Source organism: Physeter macrocephalus, unplaced genomic scaffold, assembly GCF_002837175.3.
Source record: "Physeter macrocephalus isolate SW-GA unplaced genomic scaffold, ASM283717v5 random_3, whole genome shotgun sequence".
NCBI classification, from domain to species: domain Eukaryota; kingdom Metazoa; phylum Chordata; class Mammalia; order Artiodactyla; family Physeteridae; genus Physeter; species Physeter macrocephalus.
Genome location: NW_021145288.1, coordinates 174,587 through 193,737, shown reverse-complemented (window position 1 = coordinate 193,737; position 19,151 = coordinate 174,587). Strand labels below are relative to the sequence as shown.

The window sequence follows — 19,151 nt, the reverse complement described above, 5'->3', positions numbered from 1 at the left end:
CACCCGCCCATCACACATTCACCACTGAAACCAAGGCGCCAAAGATTCCAATCAGCCTCAGCGCAATCGGCGTAGGTTTCGACTCGTCCCGGCTCACCCATTGGCCTGACCATCTTACTACAAGCCCGCCTACTGAAGAGAGTCTTTCCTGGTTGGTGGAGGAGCGGGGCATCCTGGGAATTGTAGTCTGCAAACCCTCAGGCTAGAGTGGAGGGAGGAGTCCGGCTGGGAATTGCTTTTAGAAACCGCAGACCTCACGGGTATCCCGTTTTTTCTTTCCCCCAACCGCTTGGTGGGCTGAGTAATTCCGCTCGACGCCGACCCCTCGCACACGACCCCCTCTCACGTGCAGAATCCGCACAATACGCCCCTGGACCAACACTTCAATACCGCGCAACTCTCCGCATAACCTTCGACAGCATACATACCCTCCCTCACACTGGAGGTCCCGACAGACACTTTTCACGGGCAGTCAACCCAACATACACTCTTGCAACACCCTCCCACAACGTACACCTAAGCACAACCCGCCTCACAAACAACACCTGGAAGGGCAAATACAAGTGAAAAATAAGAGGCTTAATTCTCCCTGTTGAAAATAAGGGACGTGACTTCTCCCTTTTCTTTCAGAATTTCTTTCTTGGAACTTTTCAAAATGTATGTAAATCTTTGTAATGGCTAACTAAGCCTCAGGAACTCCAGGACCTGGGAGACATTTTCTTTTTAATTGAAGTATAGTTGATTTACAATGTTGTGTTAGTTTCTGGTGTACAGCAAAGTGATTCAGTTTTCTATATATTTTCTTTCTCAGATTCTGGACCTGGGAGACATTTTCTTTTTAATTGAAGTATAGTTGATTTACAATGTTGTGTTAGTTTCTGGTGTACAGCAAAGTGATTCAGTTTTCTATATATTTTCTTTCTCAGATTCTTTTCCATTATAGTTTATTACAAGATATTGAATATAGTTCCCTGTGCTATGCAATAGGACCTTGTTGTTTATCTATTGTATATTTAGTAGTTTGTATCTGCTAATCCCAAACTCCTAATTTATTCCTCCCCCAACCCCACTCCCTTTCCCCTTTGGTAACCATAAGTTTGTTTTCTATGTCTGTGAGTCTGTTCCTCTCTTGTAAATAAGTTCTGGAGCCATCTTTTTGAAATGCAAGCATCGGGGAAATAGCTCCCAATCTCCCCATCTCCCAGCTCCAGCGGGAGAATAACAGCCTAACTTCATGGAGGCTCTGCTGCAATATACAAAACCACCTCCCATTAAAAATACTCTAAAGCAACTATACTCCAATAAAAATTTTTTTAAAAAAGAAAAGAAACGAAACTAGATAAATCAGACTCTAGAAAAAAAAAAAAAAAAACAAACGATGCCAGAAGTTTGTCTTGCCCTTGGATAAAAGCCAATCACCATGATAAAGTTAGGATGATCTACGTGTGCCTAAAGGTGGTGTCAAGTCCTCTTACTTGAGGCCTAGTCATTGTTTATCTTGAAAACAAGATATGGGTTTTGAAAATTTATCTTGAAAACAGGATAATGGGTGGTACCTGCTTGGCTATATAAAATGGTGAGATTTTTTTCTGCTTTTGCAATCCATCTCTCAGGGGATTGCCTGTAATGTGCCTGGCATTCTGTTTAATGTTTATTCAATAATAAAACTGTTTTCTCAAATGTATGGACACCAAGGGGGGAAGGGGGGGGGGGGGGGGGGGGGGGGGGGGGGATGGCGGTGGGATGAAGTGGGAGATTGGGATTGACACATATACATTAATATGTATAAAATAGATAACTAATAAGAACGTGCTGTATAAAAAAATAAATAAAATAAGATTCAAAAACTCAAAAAAATAATAATAAAACTGTTTTCTGTCTCTACTACCTCTGTGTGGAGGTTTTCTGGGTGGGAAGAAGGTTTTGTTTTTTCATTTTATTTCCCCAACACACCCACCAACGACATTGCATACCTCAGAGGTATGTACAACTCCTGTACAACATGCACCCCGACGCAGCACAGATGTAACAGATCAGGACCCTATGGGGCCTTCCCGGGACAGGCCCTTCCCCCATATCCTCTGCTTTAGCTCCTCCTTTAAGTATTGATACCTAGATAACAATATTTGATGCACACTTCCTAAGTTGTTTTACAGATGTGAAAACCCCCCACCAGGACTTCCCTGGTGGGGCAGTGGTTAAGAATCTGCCTGCCAATGCAGGGGACCCAGGTTCGAGCCCTGGTCCGGGAAGATCCCACATGCCGTGGAGCAACTAAGCCTGTGCACCACCACTACTGAGCCTGCGCTCTAGAGGCCGCGAGCCACAACTACTGAACCCACGCGCCTAGAGCCCGTGCTCCACAACGAGAGAAGCCACAGCAATGAGAAGCCCACGCACCGCAACGAAGAGTAGCCCCTGCTCAGCCCTCGCTCGCTGCAACTAAAGAAAGCCTGTGTGCAGCAACGAAGACCCGACGCAGCCAAAACTAAATAAATAAATAAGATTTTAAAACAATGCTTTGCCGAAACCATTTGGGGAGCTCTGGGCTTTTTAGGGCATGAGCCACCCGTCTCCTTGCAGGGCCCTGCAGTAAACCTTTCTCTGCTCCAAACCTCAATGTTTTGGTTTGTTTAGCCTCACTGTGCACCGGGCACACTAACTTGAGCGCTAACACAGACACACCCCTCCTACACTTCACACCTCCCATATTGTCTCCAACTGCATGACCCCCGTTGGCCTTAGAAATGAGTCAGTTATTTTACCAGCAAGAATGGGTTTATTCAGGAATAGCAAAGGAATTGCAATTTGGGACAAGGAAGCTATAGCGAAAGCCATAGGCAAGTCCAACAAAGAAGGTTATTTTATAGAGAAAAGGGAGGACATTGGGAGGGGTCGTTTTGAAGGAAAGTCCATTGGAGAAACGTGAGAGTTCAGGATGATGATGGTTTCTCATTGCCTGAGTTGCTCGGGTAGTGGATTTCTTCTAGGAGATGCAATGTACATCTTTTCCTGTTGGGACCTGTAATTGATGATTCTTTCCTGTCCATGATTCTTCTGTTGGGGTCTTTAACTGACAGTTCTTCCTGTAATTGATGACAAGTGGTACAGCAGGAAAGCTCCCCCTTCAGACTCCATTTTAGTGAGGTTTCCTTTTATTAATTTTCACTCCCTTGACACCTCACACTATACATGCCACACTATACTTCACACATAACACCCACACAGCATACACCCAATACCACCTGTCTCTCACACACTTAACATTCACATAACTTGTACTTCACACATCCATCCAGTACAGCATCTTTTTTTTTTTTTACAAATTAATTAATTTATTTATCTATTTTTGGCTGTGTTCGGTCTTCATTGCTGCGCGCGGGCTTTCTCTAGTTGCGGCGAGCGGGGGCTACTCTTCGTTGCAGTGCGCGGGCTTCTCCTTGCAGTGGCTTCTCTTGTTGGGGAGCACGGGCTCTAGGCGTGCGGGCTTCAGTAGTTGTGGTTCACAGGCTCTAGAGCGCAGGCTCAGTAGTTGCAGCGCACAGGCTTAGTTGCTCTGTGGCATGTAGGATCTTCCCGGACCAGGGCTCGAAGCCATGTTCCCTACGTTGCCCGGTGGATTCTTAACCACTGCGCCACCAGGGAAGTCCCAGTACAGCATCTTTTTTTTTTTTTTTTTTGGCTGTGTTGGGTCTTCGTTGCTGCATGCGGGATTTCTGTAGTTGTGGCGAGCGGGGCCTACTCTTCGTTGCAGTGCACGGGCTTCTCATTGAGGTGGCTTCTCTTGTTGCGGAGCATGGGCTCTAGGCGCTCGGGCTTCAGTAGTTGTGGCACGCGGGCTCAGTAGTTGTGGCACACGGGCTTAGTTGCTCGCGGCATGTGGGATCATCCCGGACCAGGGCTCGAGCCCATGTCCCCTGCATTGGCAGGCGGATTCTTAACCACTGCGCCACCAGGGAAGTCCCCCGAGTACAGCATCTTGATGACCAACCACATCCCATCCCATCCCCCTCCTCTGCTACACTGATATCCCCTACACACACACCCCAACTCAGCCCACACTTCAAGTCCTCCAAGTAGACTCAACCGAGGTCAAGACTGAAAGCACACAACCCCAGCAGGTGAGGCTGTTCCCCAAGGAACAAAGACTCTGGACCTGGCAGAGTGGACTCCAAGGACCTCCTAGCCCTGGGAACTCTTCATCCACTCTTTATAGTAAGGCTGGAAGCATAGAGATTGCACCAAAAGCCTTTCTGCAGCCTTGGTCCCTACCTGGGAGGCCCCTGCAAACTAGGGGTGACCCTGAGGGCCTGAAACCTCTCTCAAGCCTCCTTCTCCCTAAATCTTGTTCAGGAACTATAAGTGATCCAGTCCCTGCCAAAGAAATAGGTCATGGGGTGGGAATTTGTGAAGCTTTGGAGTGTGGCTTTCTTCTGAGCAGGTCCCTGCCCTGGAGGAGTTCCTAATCCAAATATTCTGTGTGCCCTCTGGCTCCTGGGACACAGTAGCCCCTTCATAAATGCCAAATAATAATAATAGCTAATGTTCGAGCGCCTGCTATGCTACTGTCATGTGCTTTACATCTCATTTAAGATTCACTAAGGTAGCTATCATTATTATCCCTACTCCACAGACCAGGAAACTGCAGCACAGAGAGTTTGAGTCACACAGCCAGAAAGGGTTGGAGCTGGGATTCAAACTCAGGTAGTCTGATTCCAGAGCACTGGGCTGGAGTTACCACACCTCTGTTCCTCATCTTCTCTCAAGATTTCGCTGGGTAGCAGAGCTCACAGGAGTAGCTCCAGCCTCTGGCCCCTGAATCTCAGGACTTGGCACAGTCCTTCACTCACTCCTCCTTCCCCACTCATTTCCTGAGCTCCTGATCTTTGTCATCCCCTGGCTGGGTACCAGGGGCACAGAGGAGACCCAGACATGGATTCACCCTTGAGAAGGTAGGATGTTTTCACCAGGAGTGTCATGTTCAAATGATTCAGGCACAGGCAGGAGACCTACATGAATGAAGCAGACTGGGTGAAAGGCAATAGGGAATGGTGGGGACTTTGGCAATATGGAAAGCTTACATTAGCTGAAGGGTAAGGTCGGGGTGTGAATCCTGAGCTAGATCTGGGATATTTATTTATTTATTTAGTTAGTTAGTTAGTTAGTTAGTTAGTTTCTGCCACATGGACTGTGTCCAAGATGGAAGGCCAAGGAAATGCTGAAGTTTCATTTCCCATCCGCCGCATTCCAAACATACACTATGCAAGTATAACAAGAGGCATCGCTTTCTTTCTTTTCTTTTTCTTAATAGATACCTGAGCTCAAAAGCAGGACAGAATCTCCCTGGTGCTAGAAATAACGAAGGAAATCAAAGCCACAACACTGAGAGGGCAGCGCATAGGAATGCTGGAATCCCTAGGATTGGAGTTTTAATGCCGCCATGGGGACAGAGGTTAAGGCTGAGGCCCCAGGAAGAGCAGAGAGCTGAAACTAAGCCCCATGTGCAAAGCTGGGAGCTGAGAAAGGACTGTCTCTTCTGGGCACAGAAGACAGGGGGGGAAAAAAATCCATCCACAGGCCTTGGGATGCAGTTTGGAAAAAGTCACCGCAGGAAATCAGAATCCCCAGAGTCACCAGAGTATGGGCTTGGAGTCAGACCAAACCCCTAGGGCAAAAGCCTGCTCTGAATAAAATGGTCAGAAACCTGTGTAGCCTGTAAGATTGCGGCAGAAGCCAAAGTAAGCTGGGCCCAGAAGATGTGAGTGGGGCAAAGGACTCCTGCAGGAGAAACACAAAGAAGTCAAAGAACTCTTCCATGGTGATACACCATGGGAGGCTTCAGCCCATTGTTCAGATGATGATAATCACCTCCTCCCTAATGCTACTTTATAACTGGGAACACTGAGGGTCATGGAGCCTGCGTAAGCTGCCTAAAGTCAGCTAGCAACTGAAGTATTTAATTTCTCTGTGTCTCAGTCTTCTCAGCTCTAAGGTGATAATAATTTTAGCGTACCTTCCTCATAGAATTGTCATGAAGATAAAATGGGATGCTACTTGGACTTGTAAAGCATTTATTAGAACAATGCCTGGCACATCATAATAGCGTTAATACAGTTAAAGTAAGTTTTAAAGGTTCAGGGATAAAGAAGGAATAGAGGGCTTCCCTGGTGGCGCAGCGGTTGCGCGTCCGCCTAGAAATAACGAAGGAAATCAAAGCCACAACACTGAGAGGGCAGCGCATAGGAATGCTGGAATCCCTAGGATTGGAGTTTTAATGCCGCCATGGGGACAGAGGTTAAGGCTGAGGCCCCAGGAAGAGCAGAGAGCTGAAACTAAGCCCCATGTGCAAAGCTGGGAGCTGAGAAAGGACTGTCTCTTCTGGGCACAGAAGACAGGGGGGGAAAAAAATCCATCCACAGGCCTTGGGATGCAGTTTGGAAAAAGTCACCGCAGGAAATCAGAATCCCCAGAGTCACCAGAGTATGGGCTTGGAGTCAGACCAAACCCCTAGGGCAAAAGCCTGCTCTGAATAAAATGGTCAGAAACCTGTGTAGCCTGTAAGATTGCGGCAGAAGCCAAAGTAAGCTGGGCCCAGAAGATGTGAGTGGGGCAAAGGACTCCTGCAGGAGAAACACAAAGAAGTCAAAGAACTCTTCCATGGTGATACACCATGGGAGGCTTCAGCCCATTGTTCAGATGATGATAATCACCTCCTCCCTAATGCTACTTTATAACTGGGAACACTGAGGGTCATGGAGCCTGCGTAAGCTGCCTAAAGTCAGCTAGCAACTGAAGTATTTAATTTCTCTGTGTCTCAGTCTTCTCAGCTCTAAGGTGATAATAATTTTAGCGTACCTTCCTCATAGAATTGTCATGAAGATAAAATGGGATGCTACTTGGACTTGTAAAGCATTTATTAGAACAATGCCTGGCACATCATAATAGCGTTAATACAGTTAAAGTAAGTTTTAAAGGTTCAGGGATAAAGAAGGAATAGAGTCTCAAAAACAAACACAGGACATTATGAAGAAAGAACAGGTGCGTTAAGAAAAGGAATTCTAGAAATAAAAATATAGGTACTGAAAAAGTCTAGACAATCTTACAGAGAGCATTGAAACTTCTGGAGCAGGAGAGGGACTAGGTTTCAGATGCCAGTCCTGGGTTTCAGAAGAGCACTGGAGCTGGGGAGACCAGGCAGAAGACACCAAGACTATCAATGACCGAGTCCACCTTTGCCTGAGACAGGCAGGAATTTGGGTGTGGTAGAGCTTGCTACATAATGGTTTCAGGGCCTGGAGACTTTTAGCTCTGAAGTCTTTGTGTTTGTGGTTTATATCACAGGCAGTTTACCAGGCAGTAGGCACAATGGCTAGAACAGCAGCCAGATTTCTGGATTCAGCTCTGTGAAGTGCTAGTTGCATGACTTGGCCTCTCTGACCCTCGGTTTTCCACCTACACAACCGCACCTAGGAAGGGAGAGTGTCAAGAATGATATAGGCTCTGGAATTAGACGACCAGAGTTCAAGTCCTGACCCCAACATTTATTAACTAGGTAAGTCTTGGGCATGTAATTTAGGGTCTCTGCCTCAGTCTCCTCATCTATGAAACAGGGTTGTTTGTGAAGATAAAATGAGCTAATATATATAAACATACACACACTTAAAATATACATAAAATACTTTGATACAATCCTGGCACATAACAGATGATTAGAAAGGTTAAATGCCTTCATTGATGTTAGAACATAGTAGATGCTCAATAAATGGCAGTGATGAATGCCAATTCCTGGATTGCTTCGGCTTCACTGGGCGCCACAAATACAACTGCTGAATGAACAATGATTGAATGACTGGCTGGCGGGAATGGCAGGCAAGTGAGGGAGATGAGTGCAGGCCAAGCCCCAGGCGGGAAAAGGCCCTGTGGTTCCGGAAATGCAGTTCTCCCTCCTCCGCTGGATTCAAGAGGGGATGGGAATACACGCACCCTCACCTTCCCTTCCCCTCCCACACAAGGGCACTATGTCACAGGATTGGAAGAGCTCACTGAGTTTATTTGGGGAGTGCAAAGGGGGCCGAAGTTTCGCTTGTGTACACTGTGTGTGTACACAGATACACACATCCTGAGTAACACTGCTCCAGAGGCTGGCGCCATCTGCTGGGGGTCCCAGATTTCAGAGTCAGGTGTGGATCTCAGGGGCCTGAGGAGGCCCATGCTATGCAGAAGAAATGGTAATGGGGAGCCGTCCAGGAGCCAGCACCCCACTTCCATCCCTGTTCATCTCCCTCCTTCTTTCCCATCCTTGAAGGGCAGTTCCCAGCTCACCTGAAGGGAATCACCTAGTTGCTCCAGGTGCCCATGTGGCCCCCTCCTCCCCACGCTGGTTCTGGTCCATTGGGATTATCCATATTCTCATAAGAGTCTGCATCTGGTCAGGACCAGGAAGGAGTAAGATATAAGTGGAGCTGAAAGTCAGCTGGGAGGGAGGAAGCCTCAGAGGACAATGGGAGACAGCAGGAGAAGCACCCACCTTCTTCATGACTGGGACCAGGCTGGGCTTGAACAAAGCGGAGCTGGGGGGCTGCATACAGGATCCCTCTCATATCCTCATAGGACTGGGACCCTGCTTGGCCAGGGGATGGAGAGTTGGAAGCCTGGGAGCCATGCTGGGGGCTTGGGGAAGGGAAGTGCAGCCTAAGATACTGAGGGAGTCTTAGGGGCCGAGGAAAGTGGAAGGCTTGAACAATATTGTACTAGGAAGGAGTGACAGGGTTAGCATCAGGTTCTGGGCCCTTGTTTGTTGTAGGGTTTGATCACGTGTGGTTAGATTATGGTCGTGGTCAGAGAAAAAGTGAAGAACGGAATTGGAAGGAGTCAAAGTCAGAGTTGTGAGGAGGTTGTAGAGAGAGCTCAGGTCAAAGGTGAGGCCTGCATTGGGGCTGAGGTGAGCTGGAGGTCAAAGCCCAGGCTGGAACCGGATTGGGGTCGGGGCTGATGTTGATGATGAGGGATGGGGTGAATACTGGGCGTCAGGATGGGCACTGGGGTCAGCGTTGAGGTTAGAGTTAGGAGTCAAATCTAAGGTCAGGATTGGGCTTGGGTTTGGGGTCAGAACCAAGGTCAAGGTCGGGCCTGCCATTAGAGCCGAGGCCACATCAACCCAATCTGGACAAGACAGGCAGGTCCCAAGTACTTCTCACCAAGGGAGGTTGCCTCCCTGCTGGGGTCCCAGGCTGACCCATGGGGGCTCAGGAAGTCTGGAGAAGGAAGAGGGAAGTCACTCCCGGCCTTCGCGTCACACACACCACCACCCCCATCCACCCCGCAGGAATGTGACCATCTTCACACACACCTGTTGTCCTGGCAACTGGCTGGGCCAGTTCTTCATCCTCATTCTCATAAGACTCAGCTGCTGCCGAAAAAAGAGAACTCCAGGGACCGCTCCGGCCCTGTAGGGGATCCACAGCCCTGTGGGTTCTCCCAAGTCTACCAGGCCCCACGAGTACCCCAGATTACCGTTGGAGAAGGAGTCTTCATCCTCAGGACCCAAGACCCTTTCCTCAGGGTTCTCATAGCCGCTGCCATCTGGTGGAGAAGGAGGGGGATCCAGGGAGGGCCCACAGCCCACCGTGGCTGAGAAGGTGAGGATGAGGGAGGGCAGTCTTACCCTGGGAGAGCTGGTCCTGCTCAAGGTTGGAGTCGTTCTCGTAGAACTCGGAGCCCTCCTCACTGTCCGGCTCCTCATAGGCCTCCCCTTCCTCTTCCTCTGGGCCTGGGGTTTGGGGATGGGGGTGGGAACCGGGTCACGGGCCCCCTCCTCCAGGCCGCAGTCCACTATTCCTGCCACAGACCGCTCCAACACCTCCCATGTGAGTAACCATCCCCCTCAATCACCGGTTCCTGGTGGGCTCCGGGACCCCGTGGCTCTGGCCTCCTGGACGTCGCTGCGCGGATTTCCGTAGGACGACACGGTGGCTCCCAGGCCCGCAGCCCACCGCAGGCCGCGTCCTGGCGGGTGAGAGGAGATGGGGGCGGTCAGGGCTACGGGCAGAGGATGCTTCAGGGCCTGCTGGAGGACTCCGGGTCTAGGTACCCAGCCTTGAGCCAGCGGGGCGGGATCTAAATCTAGAGGCGTGGCCTGACGTCTCGGGCTAGGTTCTGGGGTCAGAACCGGACTTCAGGTCCCGAGTCTGGGGGCGGGGATACGAGCTCTGCGGGCGGGCCTTGGTCCTGGGGGCGGGGCTCAAGTCTGGGTGGGACTCCGCACCATGGGGCGGGCTCTTTTCTTTCTTTCTTTTTTTTTTGCGGTACGCGGGCCTCTCACTGCTGTGGCCTCTCCCGTTGTGCAGCAGGAGCTCCGGACGCGCAGGCTCAGCGGCCATGGCTCACGGGCCCAGCCGCTCCGCGGCATGTGGGATCTTCCCGGACCGGGGCACGAACCCGTGTTCCCTGCATCGGCAGGCGGACTCTCAACCACTGCGCCAGCAGGGAAGCCCACGGGCTCTTTTCTGAAGGCGGAGCTCCGAACTCGGGAAGGCTTGGAGCTCAGGGGTCTAGAAGGATGAGGAAAATGGGTGGGGCTCTAGGTCTGGGTCAGGGACCTGGCGGTGCCTCCTACCCGTGCCTGCGTGGGGAGTGGAGAGGGAGAGCATGTTCCCGTACTGGTTCTGGGCCCCGTTTCCCGGGGGAGGCGTCACTTTGAAGAACCTGGCGGAGGAAGGGGAATTGCACTGTGAGGCCAGGCCTGGAGGGGACGGGAGGGGACACTCAAGATTCAGGCTAGACCCTCAGAGGTTAAAATGTGGTCACTTGTTATGAGCACCTCTGTTCTGCCACAGCCTACAGAAGGGTCTGCGATCACTCGAAGGAGGACTTCACAGAGGAGGTAGCTTTGGTTCTGGGCTTTGAAGGTTGGGCAGTATTTCAACCATAGAGATGGAGAAAAGACACCCTGAGCAGAGGAAACAGCAAGTGCAAAGCATAAGGTGAAAGTGCAGGAGTGGGAGCCTGGAGGGTGCTGGCATCATTACCTTCTAGTGGGATCTGTCATTCGCTTTCTTTTCCTCCTCAGGATCAGGGCTGGTGGGAGTTAAGGGGAATGATCAGAGGAGGGACTCAGGAGTGGAGATTTGGGGGATGCTGGGGAAGTCACTTGGAGGAGATGGGATTTCAAATTCCAAAGAGCTCGGGTAGTTTGGGGGGGTGGGTAGAAAAGGAGTGGGGGCAGGATTCTGAGGTCTGTTGGGGAGGTGTGGGAGGAGAAACAGACGGTTGTCAGACTGGCCAGTGTGGCCTCTCCTGAGGAGGGAGGGGTAAGTTTGGGAAGACCAGCTGGGGGACATGACTCACCTCTTCGAAGATGAAGAAAGCCCATCAGGGATCCCAGGCAGAAGATCAGATAAACTAAAGTCACAACAGGGACTATCCAGCCACCAGTCTCCAGGAGCCAATGCCATACTGCTAGGGGGAAGGAGCTATGAGATGAAGACCCCGGGCTGGCATCTTGCTGTCCAGCCTCAAGACCTCAAAGGGCCATAAGTCTGGGGGGCCGGGGCAAGACACAGATCCTCAATGTCCCAAGCTACAGGGAGGGCTCTCCTCCCTCCCTCTGAGGACCCGGAGCCTGGCACGGGGCCTGGAGTGGCATCTGTTAAGCAAACCATGAACAAACTATGACTGTAGTCAGACACAATGTTAGGATTAAGGGGAGCATAATGATCAGCTTCCTGCTGCAGTTAGGGACAGCCATGGTCAACGTAAAGGGCAGAGTCGAGTTCACAAGGTTAGAGGTGAGACGCGGCAATGTGCTGCTGAGGTCGAGTTTGGAGGGAAAGTTCAGGATGAGTTTGAGAACCGTGGTTGCGGTCGCATGGTAGGATTGAAATAAGGGAGACAGAGTGGGCAGGACATTATGGCCAATTTGGTGGACAGGTGAGGAAAAGGAAGGATGCCCAGGTTGCTGGCTTGGGCACATGGGCGGGTGGTAGTGTCCTTCACTTCTAGGGCCACCTAGAAGACTGTGCTTGAGGAAGATATCAAGTTTGATTTTGTACATGTTGATCCTGCAGTGTCCATGGGACATCAAATGGCAATGCCAGGAGTTGGCTGGGTGTGGGGTATATGGAACTGAGTCACCAAGGCATGGTGGCCTAAGGAGCCATGGGAGTAAAGGAGGTCAAATAGGAAGAGTGTGTAATCAAGGGTGAGAGAGTGTAGGCAGGGATAAGAAGAGGGCTCAAGGCTCCAACAGTGAGGAATGAGGGAGGAAGGAAGCCTCTCCCAAAGTTGATGGGAAGGAACAACCAGTGGTAAAAGACCCAGAAAAGTAGTGTCTTGGAAGCAAGGGAGGAAAAAGTTGGGGTCAGTGTTCAGTGTAGAGGTTGGGGCTCGGGGTGAGGCTGCTACTAGCCCTCAGGTTGGGGAACCAAGGTTGCCGGGCTTCCGGTTCTTCCCAGTAGCCCCACTCAGATGCCCCACAATTGGGAGAAACTCTACCTGACTGGGCAGTGACCTTCAGCTGCATCTGGGTGGTCACGTTGCCATGGTTACAATGATAGATGCCAGCATCTCGAGCTGTGGTCTCGGGCAGCAACAGAACGGCCTTTCCCCCGAGGGTGCCCATGACCCACATCTCTCTGAGTTGGGCATCCTCACTCAGGTTTAGGCTCAGCAATTTGATTCTAGGCTTCTTGGGACGCACATGGATCCAGGAGATGGGGCCTCTGGCCAATGAGGTACGGGATGCCCCACAGGACAGCGAGAGTGTGGAGCCAGGGGCCACAGTGAGGTCTGGGGCAAGGAGAGCCAAGGCTAGGAAAGTGTAGTCCTTGGGGGTCTCCTCCCCTGCACACCATCCAGTTCCCAGTTACCATCCCCCCACTCCCTGGCATCTCCCCAGCACCTTACCATGGTTGTTGCTCTGGTTCAAAGTGCCGTTAGGTGGGGCACAGGCAGAGTCTGTGTGTAAGATCTCAGGGCCGTCCTTGGCCCACACATAGAGCTGGGACCTTGTGGGGTGACCAGAAGAGGGCCTGGGGCCCTTTGAGGACCTGTCCCCCAGGCCACAGCTTGGGTCATTTAGGTCTGAAGCATTCCACCGGAACAGTTCTCCTGGGAAGATACCCAGAACCAGATACAGAGACATCTAGGAGAGGCAGAGAGATACAGAGACCCAGAAAGGCAGAGGCAAAGACCCAGAGAGAGACAGAGAAACGGCGACTCAGAGAAAAGAGTGAAAGACAAACACAGAGCAGCGCAGTGCTGACGTCACGAAGCCACAGCAGTTTTTAGAAGCCACCTAAAACTGGCTCGCAGCTTGTCCCTCGGACCCTCCAGCCCCTCCCTCCAGATCCATTTCAGCTGTTGGACCTCCTCCATCTACGGTGGGCCTCCCTCTTCTCATCCAGCCCCCCTGCCCCAGCCCGGACCTCACCGCTGCCCTTCACGCTGACCGTCCAGCCAGGCTGCCAGGCTTGCTCAGAAGAGGGGCCTGTCCGGCACAGGTAGAAGCCCCCCATCTTGCGGGAGACATTGAAGATGAACAGCAAGGTTCCCTGGGGCTCCTTCAGGGTGCCCAGGGGCCCCACGTGGATGCCCAGGCCTGGTGACCCTAGGCTCAGCTCTAAGAAGGGTGTTGATTGGGAGCCCCGAAACCAGGCCAGTTGCTCAGCGGGACCATCTGAGAGACCTTCAAGGCATGGCAGCACAGCATTGCCTCCCTCTGTGGAGAGAGAGAAGGATGGGGGTGGGGAGTGAGCAGCCCCTAGCCCCCTTCACTCCTCACACTGGGTTATAAAGCCAGCGACCCCATCAGCTGGGAGCGGACAAGTCCTCAGAGTCCTTGCAGTCCTCCCCTGAATCTTACAAATAACAAAATGGAGGCTCAGAGAGGGTAAGTGACTTGGCCAAGGGCACCCAACCGGAACCCAGGTTTCCAGCCCTTCCATCCACCTCTGCCCTCCGGACATACCTTTAGCCTCCAGTAGGTGTGTTTCCCGGGGCCTGACTCCCATGGGGGTAAGGAACAGGAGGAGGAAGAAGAGGAGGAGAGGAGGTGGCATGGTGGCCAGACTCCCCGGGGCACCCAGCTTCGCCGCGCGGGGGATGCTGGGGCAGGCGGGGACCTGGTGGGCACTGAACCATGGGCGTCTGTGGGGGAGGACAGGCAGTCCCCCCGGAGAGGAAGGGGTGGTCATGCCTCAGGCCCTTTCTCCACGCACCCCTCCAGAACCACAAAACTCGCCTCCTCCCTGCTACCGTGTTTTATTTTCATCACAGCACTTAACCACCATGTGAGATGATCTTATTTGCGTGTCTCCTTTCTTGATGGATTTCTGTTTCCCCACTAGAAAGCCCCTTGTGGCAGAGACTTTGTCCTGTTCACAACTGTACACACAGTGCCCCGGAACAGTGCTTGGCACATTGTGTAGGCGCCCAAGGAATATTTGTTGAATGAGTGGGTCCAGGCTCCCTCCTTCTCCCCCTCCTCCCTCCTTCAACCTCAGGCTCTTAGTTCATTTCCCTTCACACACACACCCCCTTCATTCATTCAACCAACATCTCTTGGGCCTTTCTCCACCTCCATACAACCAGCCCATCACACATACGGTGCGATCTGGAAGACCTGAGTTTGAATCCTCCACCTCCGCCACTTGGCTAAATGTCTTCATCTTTCTAAGCCTTAGTTTCTTTCTCTGTAAACTGGGGATAATAACCGTAGTCTCAAAATATTGTTTGTGCTTTCAGGTCCCTGGGGCCAGGAGGACACCTCCACACTGTGGCAGTGTATGGCCTGTTCTTAATTGCTGCTAATTCGATGATGACCCCTGTCCCCGTTTCCCCAAAGCATGAGCTAGGCCAGAGTGACGTGTTACAGATGAGTGAAAGAGGAGTCCCTGCTTCCCTCAGAGATAAAGGGAGCCGAGCTGCAGTGCTGCACTGGGCTTCTCAGCCTCCAAGATCTCCTCCCACTTCCAGAATCCAGACGTAACTTTGCATGTTCCCCTTCCCGGGAGAAAACCAACTGTCAGAAGGGGAGACACATTGCCCCCTCGCCCTTCTTCACCTGAGATGGATCCTGGCTTTTCCTCATCCTGCTCTACAGTGCCCGGTACACAAGTGCTATGTTGAATACAGACCTTGTTAAGACTTGTCCTGTAGCTTGGTATACAGATGTTCTATTAGTGCAGTAAGGTGAAGGCTGTCTGCCCAGAGAAATTCATAATTTATATGAGAAAATAAATTTCATAAATTATAAAAATATATACTGTTTGTGGAGATTAAACAGGATGATATACATACGGCACTTGTAGCTCAGCACAGCACATAGCAAGCGCTCTCAGTTCGTGAGAGACAGTGTCCATTAATAGCTAAGCGTTCAAGCCATTCTGCCACTGGGGCTCCTTTGCAGCGGTACTGAGGAATGACTGATGCTTAATGCCCCTTTGTCTCCCAGTTCTTCCCCAGGAAGCCCCTGCTTCAGTTATGGAAGGAACCCATTTAGAAGTGGGAAAATCGAGCCCCCCCGCCGCTCCCGCCACACAAAGGCAGGGTGTGGCCTGAGATCACACATTGGCCTGGTGGTACAACTGGGCACCAGAACCCAGGCGTCCTGACTCTTAAATCTGTTCTTCTGACACACATCCCTCCATGTCTCTCTCTCTCTCCCCGCCCCCACCCCGCCCCACCCCTCCATGTGAATCTCTGTGTCTGTCACTGCTGCAGTCACGGAGCGAAAAGGGCCAGGGACCCAGGAGACCTGCTTTCTCAATTGCTGGTTCCCAGGCCCATCTCACTGGGCTGTGGCTTCCTGTTTGCCTTAGGCAAACCCCAGGGGACCCTCCAGCTGGCAGGGCCCCCACCTCCCTTTGCGGGGGTTGGGGTGGCTGGGGAGGGGGGAAGAGAATGGAGCCGGTGAGGGGGCAGGACCCTATCTGCCTTTCCTTCAACAGAATCTCTCTCATCCCTTCACTAGCTTCCCAGCTGCCTCACACGCAGAGTGTTCTTGCTAGAGCATGTCAGCTCCCTGCTTAGAACATTCCAGTGACTGTTATCTGCCTAAAATAAATATTCCAAAGGCCTGAGGGAGGCTGCCCGTGACTACATTTCCTACCTCAACTCTCCGCCACTCTGCCCCTGACTCAGGGCCTTTGCACTTGCTGCCCTTCTTCCTGGATCTACTCTCGGCTCTTCACTCCACTGGCTCCTTTCCATTGTCAGTTCAAACATTGCTTCCTCAGAGAGGCCTTTCCTGACACCCCAGGTACTTTGAAATTAACCTCACACGCCTGTTTTATTTCCTTCCCAGCATTTGCCCCAGTCCCAAAGTCTGCTTGTTTATTTTTTAGTCTTCTCATTGGCCACCTGCCCTAGATTATTCATTGTGCTACAACAGGGGTCTTTACTGCCTGGTTCACTGGCATCCAGTAGGTGCTCAATAAGTGTTTGTTGTATAAAGGAAGGAAGTTAGTTATGGTTTCCGAAGGGGAAATGAACGGGGGGGGGGGATAAATTAGGAGTATGCGATTAACAGATACAAATTACTATACATAAAATAGATAAGCAACAAGGATTTAGTGTATAACACAGGAAACTATCTTCAATATCTTGTAATAACCTATAATGGAAAATAATCTGAAAAAATATATATATATACACAACCGAATCACTCTGCTGTACACCTGAAACTAACATAATATTATAAATCAACTAAAATAAATAAATAAATAAAAAGGGAAGGAAGTTAGGAAGAGCGATAGGAAACTTTCTTTTCTCTTTCCCCCATGTACTCAGTCACCAAAGCTAGTTCATTTTCTATCCTCAATATTTCTAGAGTCAGTTTTCTCCTATTTTGGACTCTTCTCAACCAGAACCATTTCAACAGCTTCTTTTGTGGGCTCTCTGTCCTCTACCTCCTTTACTTCCCACCCACATTCCTTACAGAGAGTGTTTCCTTGGAATTAGCCGTGTGCTTCCCCTGTTCCACAGCCTTCAATGACTCCCAGGGGCTCCGGTTAAAATCCAAGCCTGATAGTTGACCGGAACCTTATTTACAGGCATCATTTCATGCCCTTCCCAAGAAACCCTGCCACATATACAGGGAATCTGGACTTTATTCTGAGGGCAAGAAGCTCTTGGGGATTTATAATCTAGGAGTTGACCTGGTCAGATTTGCATTTTCTAAAACTACCCAGGCTGCAGTGGGGTGGGGGAGGGGAGGGGGTTGGAGGGAGTCCAGAGAGATCAGTAAGGAAAGTGTTCATTCATTCATTCACCAAATATTTATTTACTACTCTTTATTTACCCGGCACTGTGCTAGGTGCTGGGAAAATAACAGGGTACAGGAAAGACAACGTTCCTAATCTCATGGAGCTCTGATTCAAGTCTTGGGGCCACAGAAGGCTAAAGGGGGTAATAAACAAGTTAACCAGTAAACAATTGGTTAACCAATTGTTAATAAACAATAAATAAGTTAACCAATAAACAATTTCAGGTGGTGAGAAGTCTCTAATGCCATCTAATGGTGGACAGGTGATAGAAGTCGCTACTTTAGACAGGGTGGTCAGGGAAGGCTTCACTGAGAAGGTGACTTCGGAGCCAAGACCTGGGGTGGGGAAAAGCTCGATGTGTTCAGGTAAGGTCATGTTTAGTTTTGTAAGAAATTGTCGTACCCTTTTCCACAGTAGCTATACTGTTTTACATTCCCATCAGGAATACATGAGAAACTCAGTTTCTCCATCTATTCACCAGCATTTGGTATTATCACTCTTTCAAAATTTTAGCTGTCCTGGTAGGTGTGCAAGTAGGAAATCTGCACTTCCCTAATGGTTAATGATGTTGAATATCTTCTTTCATGCACATATTTGCCATCTGCGACATCAATGAAATGTCTATTCCTGTCCTTCGCCCATTTTTAAATGAGACATGACCTGTTTTACAAAGATCACTCTTAACTGCTTTGAGAATTAACTAAAGGGGCCAAATGGCAACACAGGGGGAGCCTCTGGCAGCGTGGAAGTTCAGGAAAGAGATGATGGGGACTGGGGCTAGGTGGAGCTAGTGATGGTGGGACTGGGGCTAGGTGTCAGAGCTGAAGATGAAGAAAAAGGGACCCGTCCTGGAATATTCAGTCTTTTGGAGGTAGCGCTTACAGGACTTGCAGGAGGACACGAAGAACCAAGGACTTGCAGGCTCCTGGAATGTACTTTCCAATGGGAGAAACGAGTTTGGGAGAAAGGGAATCAAGGCTCTAGACTGAAGTTTGAGTTACCTGTCACCTTCCAAGGGGAGAAGTCAGGTCGGCTGTTGGAGGGGAGAGGTCACAGAGAACGAGAGCTTGACCTAGGGCAGCGGCCGACAGAGGAAAGGAGGGATTTGAGAGGCACTGGGAGGTGGAGGGAGGATTAGCAGGAAGCGGTGACCGGCTGAATATCACAGTGGGGGTGGGGACATGGAAGTTTCTGACTTCTACGACTGACTACGCGGGGACCCAGGCGCCCAGAAAAGTGAAGTCGACCCCAGCAGCCCTGCCCCGAGCGACGCTCCACGAAACCGGAGATGCAGGAAGGCCAGACCACAATTCGCTGTAACGTGAGCCTAGCTCTGGCGGAAGGGCGGCCAAGGACCGATCAAAGGGGTCAGCTCCGAGGCTTGGGAGAGACCGCGAGAGCTTCGCCCTCCTTAGGCTGAGGCAGTGGGCGTCCCGGAGGAGGTGTAATTTGAGCAAAACTTCCAAGGTCACGCGGAGACGCCGAAAGAACTACTTCGAGATTTGAAGGGCACACGTCCTTCTCGAGCACCGCTGCCCAACAAAGAAGGCGGGGAGGGGCGGGACCGGGGGCTACGGCCGGGAGTCCACTCGGAAATCTTCGGCCGAGGCTCGGCCACCCCTCCCCAACTCCGGCCTCAGCCTCGAGCCCAGGGCCGATCCGGAAACAGCCGAGCGGATCCGGAAACAGCCGAGAGGACCCGGAAGCGGTGAGCGCCGTCACCAGGGAGTGCGAGAACCCGCCGTTTGAGCGGAGGCGATGGCGGCACCTGCGCCGGCGGCCGCGGGAGAGGATGGCCGGCGGCGGCAGCCGGAGGCCGGTATGTGAGGACACGTCCGTGCACGCGAGGGGCGGCGAGGCCGGAGGCGGGGCCGAGCTCGGCGTCGG

General features: G+C 51.2%; 2 protein-coding genes across 6 annotated transcripts in view; one reads left to right on the top strand and one right to left on the bottom strand.

Annotated features, from left to right (window-relative positions):
* Window positions 1–6,197: 6,197 nt before the first annotated feature.
* On the bottom strand, window positions 6,198–14,120 carry CD19 (CD19 molecule). The gene is made up of 14 exons (XM_028483041.2): window positions 13,967–14,120; window positions 13,430–13,717; window positions 12,904–13,107; window positions 12,493–12,786; window positions 11,347–11,457; window positions 11,028–11,076; window positions 10,616–10,704; window positions 9,892–10,005; window positions 9,665–9,769; window positions 9,514–9,582; window positions 9,350–9,406; window positions 9,198–9,254; window positions 8,528–8,620; window positions 6,198–8,425 (listed from the first exon to the last, which is right to left on the bottom strand). The coding sequence occupies exons 1-14, from the start codon at window positions 14,055–14,057 to the stop codon at window positions 8,337–8,339; spliced, it is 1,710 nt and encodes a 569-aa protein (XP_028338842.1). The 5' UTR covers window positions 14,058–14,120; the 3' UTR covers window positions 6,198–8,336.
* Window positions 14,121–17,982: 3,862 nt separating this feature from the next.
* Window positions 17,983–19,151, top strand: part of RABEP2 (rabaptin, RAB GTPase binding effector protein 2) — a 12,732-nt gene continuing 11,563 nt past the window's right edge. For 3 of the 5 annotated variants that reach the window (XM_028483038.2, XM_055081992.1, XM_007107324.4), the window contains exon 1: window positions 17,983–19,083. In XM_028483038.2, the coding sequence (XP_028338839.1) occupies window positions 19,023–19,083 (61 nt within the window). In that variant the 5' untranslated portion in view covers window positions 17,983–19,022. The remainder of the gene's footprint in view (window positions 19,084–19,151) is intronic. The other 2 variants (XM_028483040.2, XM_028483039.2) reach the window with 2 other exon arrangements.

Bases quoted from the DNA above. Each gene is read 5' to 3' on its own strand.
- CD19 (XM_028483041.2), bottom strand. From the start codon at position 14,057: ATGCCACCTCCTCTCCTCCTCTTCTTCCTCCTCCTGTTCCTTACCCCC. The intron at 9,770-9,891 runs GTGATTGAGGGG...CCCAAACCCCAG, and splicing joins CCGGAGCCCACCAGGAACCG to GCCCAGAGGAAGAGGAAGGG. The intron at 8,621-9,197 runs GTGAGAAGTACT...CTGGCCAAGCAG, and splicing joins CAGGGAGGCAACCTCCCTTG to GGTCCCAGTCCTATGAGGAT.